The sequence below is a fragment of the Castanea sativa genome, chromosome 6 (genome assembly GCF_040712315.1).
Source record: "Castanea sativa cultivar Marrone di Chiusa Pesio chromosome 6, ASM4071231v1".
Taxonomy (NCBI): Eukaryota; Viridiplantae; Streptophyta; class Magnoliopsida; order Fagales; family Fagaceae; genus Castanea; species Castanea sativa.
This window is the reverse complement of record NC_134018.1, coordinates 53,702,821-53,710,258: the sequence shown is the minus strand read 5'-3', so window position 1 is coordinate 53,710,258 and position 7,438 is coordinate 53,702,821. Positions and strand designations below refer to the sequence as shown.

Genomic DNA, 7,438 nt, shown 5'->3' with positions numbered 1-7,438 from the left:
CAGTCCCAGCAACCGTGCTCCCATATTCAGCTACCTAGGCAATGATTGGCATTATCGAGCTAAAACATGCCTCTGAAAAATTCTTCGTTTTTTGTTGCTTCAAATGCTAAAAAAAAGAAAAAGAAAAGAGCCTTTAGGTCAACCACAGTTCTAAACAGGTGCCAATTGAATTGAATTGGAATGAATCATCGCTTTTTGCATGAACTGGCAGCATCAGCATACCAACTTATATTAACTCCTTAGGTTTTTTAACATGTAAGAAGCTATTTGTGTACCTTGAGATCTTAACTATTCACGCTTATTTGTTTTTGCTCTATGTTCTATTGGGTGCTAAGGTGATAAACAATTTCATTTGTTATTTGGTATGTCATTTCTTACAAAATAAGATGGTCATGATTTGCATGTGTTTGCCTCAGTTGCTTCTATTTCTTTACTATACGTTGGGGAGCATGTCAACTGACTCAACTAGTATGGTCCTTGAAGTCCCTTTTATATTTTTTGGAGCTAAAAATGTCCTCTCTCTTTTTTCATTCGAATTTGCATGTATGTAATGAAATGAATCCCCCTCTCCCCCTAAATTGATAAATATGTAATAAGCTAAAAGAATTTCAAGAACAAATTGACTTTGATATAGTGTAATAATTATACCCAACTTAACTAAGTCTTCCTTGATATAGTGTAATAAATATACCCAACTCAACTAAGTCTTCTTTAAGTAGTAACTCGGATATTGTGAGAGTCAATGCTCCCTCTTTTCTTTTTTTCCTTTTAATTCCTTTTTTTTTTTTTTTTAAGTTTCGGCCTTTACTTTTATAAGCTTTAGAAAACATTCATGATAACGTTAGAAAGGAAAGTAATAATTGAAAAATAGAAATACAAAAAATAATAATTCAATGGGTAAAGTTTGCTCTTTTTTTTTTTTGTTAATAGATAATGGTAAAGGTTACTTGGCCTTTAATATATAAAGATAATAATTAATACAACTTTATTATTATTATTTGAAATCATGATGTAGTATATAATCATTAGAAAACATTTATGATAACATTGGAAAGGAAATTAATAATTGAAAAATAGAAGAAAAAAAATTCAATGGGTAAAGTTTACTCTCTCTTTTTTTTGTTAATAGATAATGGTAAAGGTTACTTGGCCTTTAATATTTAAAGATAATAATTAATACAACTTAGACACACTAGACCCACTAGACCCACCATTTTTAGGGCCTAATGATAGAGTTTTTTAGTTTTTTTAATAAATCCAATAGACCACCTATGAGAGCAGTCATACTAATTTTAAGGGAGTCACAAGTGTTGGTGCCCCTTTAAACCCTATTCTGTCATTGCTCAATAATAACAATAACTATTATTCGATAGATAAGTCAATTATTTGAAATCATGATGTAGTATATAATCATTAGAAAACATTTATGATAACATTGGAAAGGAAATTAATAATTGAAAAATAGAAGAAGAAAAAATTCAATAGGTAAAGTTTACTCTCTTTTTTTTTTCTTTTTTTTTTTTGTTAATAGATAATGGTAAAGGTTACTTGGCCTTTAATATTTAAAGATAATAATTAATACAACTTAGACACACTAGACCCACCATTTTTAGGGCCTAATGATAGAGTTTTTTAATTTTTTTAATAAATCCAATAGACCGCCTATGAGAGCAGTCATACTAATTTTAAGGGAGTCACAAGTGTTGGTGCCCCTTCAACCCCTATTCTGTCATTGCTCAATAATTATTATTATTATTATTCGATAGATAAGTCAATTTTGAAATATTATAGAAATAAGGGGTATATACAAATCCCATACTTGAATTTTCATGTGAGTGTTAGAGATTAATCCTAAGTTTCTAAATTAAACAAGTAGTTTTTTGGAAATTGTGTTTTTGAGTCAATTTAGTCCATATCCTATATCATCAGTACTGTTTTTGCAAGTTATTTTCCTAATAGCATCAATTATTGTATTTTGTTTTCTTCCTTTTGTATTAAGTGGTTCACTTACAAGAATACTCCATTTAACAAAGTAGTCAACAATGGACTCGGAACTGATAAGCCTCTCTCTCTCTCTCTCTCTCTCTCTCTCTCTTAAATGGACATGATAAATTAGTACATAAGGTCATTTTAAAATATGAATGATATGACAAAATTATGTGTACATATAAGGTAATTTAATTTTTTCATTTAGTGAAAAGATTAACAAAAGGTTTAATATGTCACAATCATAATAATATCCACTGGAATTAATTGTTCAAGTTGGAAAATGGAAATGCAAATATACTTAATTGATGTTTACATAAATAAAAATTCAAGGATGAAATTTGTAAAAAAATCCTAACATTAAAAGTTTAAAATGTAACTTACATGTTCTAAGTTTAAAGTTGCTTCTAAATCAGTCACTTGACTTTCAAAATTTGCAATATACACCATTGACTATTATAATGATGCTCATATTCCTCCTGTCATTTTCAAGAAAATAATATTCCTCTTCTATTAGGTCTGTAACATTTTTATTATTAACCCGACTAAAAATAACATTGTTTTTATTTTGCAGTAAAAAGCAGTATCATTTCTGTGTAATAATTAATATTATTGTAATATTATAGGAGGTATAAATTGTAAATTTTCATAATTAAATGATTGATTTAAAAGTACTTCACACATAGAAGGATGTAAATGGCATTTTAACCTAAATATAAAATATGTGGGTTCCAGTTAGCTCAACTGATAAAGTCTCTGATAGTTGAATAAGAAATCTGAGTTTGATCCCCGCTTACACTAAAAATTGATTAGTGTCTTGATCTGATGACAAATGACTATTATCAGGAGCGGACCTTATATGTTAAAATTATCTCAAAAAAAAAAAAAAACATATCGCAAGTGTTGGAAGTCTACATGAATAAACTAATTTTGAATATTACTAGTGAATCAAAAAAAAAAAAAGGAATATAAATCAGTTACTAAAATTACTTGCCCATTAAAAAAAAACCTGAAAATTCAAGTTCTCTTCCTAGTATTTGATCAACAAGAACCCAAGCTAAGTGTTTGTTAATAAGATATATTCTCATTTGGAGAATGATTGTGATGGTGAAGGACTCGAGCATGGCACAGACCCGGGCGATGGAGTGCCATGTCTATGAAGGAGCTCTCGTGCCAATGCTTGTAGATCACCGCCACCAGCTGATGATGATGTGCCACTGCCTCCTAATTGACGTGGATCCATGGGCCGCTGCTGCATGGGCCATGAAGGTTGCACCATGGGATCGAAAAGAGAGGACAAATCGAACGTGGCAGGCACTGAGGACGCTGAAGGGAGGTCGGCGATTGAGAGTGGTGGCGGAGTCATCATTGTTGGAGGTGGTGGAGGGTGTGGTGGTAGTGGTGATGGTAGCTCCAATGTTGCAAGGTGGGCTTGTAAGTACGAGAGCTCTGCTTGTAAATTCACTACCTGCTTAAACAGTTCACCAAAACAAGAAAAGATACAACAATAACTTAAAGTCATAATTCATTTCCTTTCAAAGAAAATAAAAGGCACAAGGTTGAATTTTTTTTTTTTTTTTTTTCCTAAATCGAACATTCATTAACTAGAAAAATTAGAACAGATTCTATTTTCCATGCATCCCAAGCGCAAAGGAGAAGGGGAGAAATATTACATACTAATAAACAATGAGGATCAAAACCACATTTAACCAGGGCACGGGCGACCCCAGTAAAACCTCTCCCAACCCATGAGAGTAAGCAAGTGGGAAATAAATTTCTAACATAAAGTCGAATTCATAGTTTAGGGTTATGGTTAATTTTATTTTTTCCTATCGTTGATAGCACTTCTAGATCAATATTCTTTATCAAAATGATGTCAATTGCAGATTTCAACCTATTATACTGAGCGAAATAATTAGAATACTAGTCTATTACTTCTGCTTATTCATATGTGCAATTAAAAACCACCACAATTTTAGAGAGAGAGAGAGAATAAATTCAAATCTAGTCCTTTTCTTCAAATATATTTACATAAAATTGAGTGTAAATATTATTGATACAAAATTAGAGTATAATTGAAGGGACACTTAGCATGAAGTTGGGGTGCATTGAAAATCCTAACGCAATTAACATCAAATTATAATTCAATGACTTTTTTTATGACGTGGAACCTTACCAACGTATGGCGTTTGAATCTATTCATAGGGAATAAACTACAGATACACAATCTCATCTACCAAAATCATGTATTATGTAATCTTAGGGAACTCCTAGTGGGGATCAAAACTAGAGTGCAATTAGGATCTAATTTAGATTCTTAATTAATTAAGCTTCTATTTTATGATGAATAGAATTAGAACATTAGTTCTTGAATTTGCATCTGCATTCATAATCATTTAAAGCATGATTGCCATGGCCCGAGAATATGCTCAATCATCTTGGGGGTCAAGCTTAAGTCCAGTTCAAAGCTGAATGGAACAATAGCTTGGAGGCCATCCTGAACCTAGGTTAATTAATGTTCCGACGCTTTGTATTGGGTTAAACTAATTACACCCTTGTGCACATTGCTTTTTTTTTTTTTTTTTAATTGTCTTTATCTTAATGTCCAATAATGAACATAGTTTTGAGTGCTTTTTACAAAAGAGTGACTTCTAGAACCAAACCTCTTAAGTTGGAGGGAAAAAAAAAAGACAATTAGGCAAATTTAAGGCTTTATTTCTTTGTTTATACTAAAAGAATATGAAGATTTAAATATGCGTGCTAGAACATGGCATTGCGAACATATAAAGGATTCTTATGACATAGGGATAAGCATAGTGATGGACCAATAACATCAATTTTCTACTCCATAACTGTTCTTGGGAGAAGGAATGATCTCGGATCTAGTAACATAAATTTCATTGTGCATATCTAGTTTAATTTATATCAGTTTATACTTTATACTCAAGCACTTACCGGAGTCTACAAACTTACATTGACAAGAAGATTTACCTAGTGCAGATGTAGATTATGTAATCCTGAACAATATAATAAACATATAGTCTTTTGGAAGACCTACGTGTTGGTTACTTACAACTGCAACTCTTCAACACAATTTAAGGACTAAATTCCCCACCCTGGGTACATAGGGATCGCACATTGTAGGACATTTCTGAATATTAAAAAACAAATCTATTCATTTCCAATTATAAAAAATGGTTTAGTTGGAAAATGAAGTGTTTCCATGTAATTGAAATGACAGGACTAAAAAGGACCAAAAAAAAAAAAAGAAGGCGATTCCACTCTTTTTCCTTTTAAAAAAAAACTATTGAAAACAAGAAATGAAAGCTTGAAAATGATTTCAACTGCCAAACATGCCTTTTTATTGTACTAATCTTGCTTTGTTAATAGAATGTAAGACTACCATTATAAATATAGTGCACTTTTAGGAAAGCCCCACCAATTGGACATGGTGGGTAGAGGAGATGAACTTGTCCCTCACAAAAAAGCCTAACTCCAAGAAGCAACAATCCGACCATTTCCTTAATAGCAGCAAAACCTACAATTTGCTCAGAAAAATACACTTTAGGCTATGCCACTGTTGTAACCGCCGACTCCACGATTTGTTAATTAAGAAGACCTTCTAGATTTCAGTAGAGCACAAAATTATTGTCTCCTAAGCACCCCATGCATGTCCTATACTTTTCCTTGGTTTTCTGTTAAATTTTTTAGCCAAATTTCTATTCATTTGTTTCTCATCGAGGCCACTGAGAGCCTCCCATTACATTATTGCTATATGACACCCCTATATACATATATATAATTATATGTAAGTTATTGCTACCCTAACTTGAAAGGCTAGAAAAGAAGAAAAAAGCATGGTTCTATTGGTGTTTTGACTTCCGTTACTGTTTAGTTTCTTACACTTTGGGCAGCTGACGATTAGGAAATTATATGTCATCACTCCAAACAAAATCAAGAGAAATGTTTCTGGTTACTACAATATTACCAATTCACAAGAAAAGTTACAAAGAAAAAACTTAGCAATTGAGAAAAAGGAAAGAGAGAGAGATGTGATTAAGTTTTTTTTGGTAAGATGATTTTAAAAAATAATAAAAATAAAAATAAAACTCACCGTATATCTAAAACACTTTTCTTAATATCCTATTATTATAGTCAAACATATATGCATGTCATAGAAAGAAGCGTTACTAAAAATTAGAAATCATCACTGGAATAAACCCACTTTCTATCTTTCAAGGATTTACTTGATAAAGCTTAGGTAATAAAGTAAGACTATAAACGCATAAGAACAAGAAATAATTGTCTTTCAGCCATAAATACCAAGATATATGACCATCCTTATCAAGATCATGGAGTGCCTGCCTTAATTACCTGTTGTTGAAGAGCAAAGATGTGAGCAACACAGCCATAGACTGGATCTCTAAGCCGAGCCTGTGCCTCATAACATATTGTGACCACCGCATCGAGTCGCTTATGCACCGGTATATGCAAAAGAAGTTTGGACACGTTGCTTGCCCCAAACACTTTGTGCACAGCTGCGAAATGACCAGCCCCTTGCTCTGAATCAAAGTATGGCGCAAATATACACCCTGGCACACACTTCCTCCTCAAAAACTTGCAAGCCCCACATGGCCCTCCACCTCCACCACCACCACCGCTACCACAGCTTCCACCACCACCACCACCACCACTGCCACCACTACTTGTAGGGTTTACACTCATTTGTATATATATTTTGTGGGTTTTTTCTCTCTCTCTCTCTCTCTCTTCTTTCTTCTTATAAATTTTTGGTATTATATGATGATGATGATGATGATGATGATTATCACATAATTGGGTTTGTGGGGTAGGACTTGAAAAGGAGCAGGAGGAGGAGTTTTAGGGTTTGGTGGGTGTGGTTTTTGGGTGATTTTTTTTTTTTTTAATGGGTGAGATATAAAAGGATAGTGGAAGACTTTAAAGCCACGCGAGAGAGCAAAGCCTTAACCCCCACAATCACATTTAGCTGCTTGCGTGAAGCAAACATGCGATAAGCCCAGCTAGCTGCTTGTTTATGCTACCTTCTCAACTGCTTGCTTTCTTTCTTTCCTTTTTCTACTATTATCTTTCTTCCTCTCGTGAATTTTTATTCAACAAAACCATCATGCTCCTCTCTCTCTCTCTCTCTTGGTGTGTAAAATGTGAGTATATATGATGGATATAATTGGAGTTTTTGCTTTGTCTATATATATGTATATATCATTTCTCTGCTTTACTAAAACAAAAAGGAAATGGATTTTTTACAAGGTGGAAACGTGTCAAGGGGACTGTCTATATCTACTACTGCGTGTTTTAAGCTGCGTGGAGGGCAAAAGACGCCAACTCCTTTCCCTTTCTTTCTCTCTCTCTCTCTCTCTCTCTCTCTCTCTCTCAACGTTGAAAATGACTCCCTTTAATTTATTTTCCTTTT

At 33.1% G+C, this 7,438-nt stretch overlaps 1 protein-coding gene across 1 annotated transcript; it reads right to left on the bottom strand.

Moving 5' to 3' along the window:
* Positions 1-2,903: 2,903 nt before the first annotated feature.
* On the bottom strand, positions 2,904-7,184 carry LOC142641239 (LOB domain-containing protein 30). The gene is made up of 2 exons (XM_075815639.1): positions 6,361-7,184; positions 2,904-3,454 (listed from the first exon to the last, which is right to left on the bottom strand). Exons 1-2 carry the CDS (start codon positions 6,709-6,711, stop codon positions 3,071-3,073), a joined length of 735 nt encoding a protein of 244 aa, XP_075671754.1. The 5' UTR covers positions 6,712-7,184; the 3' UTR covers positions 2,904-3,070.
* Positions 7,185-7,438: the final 254 nt, after the last annotated feature.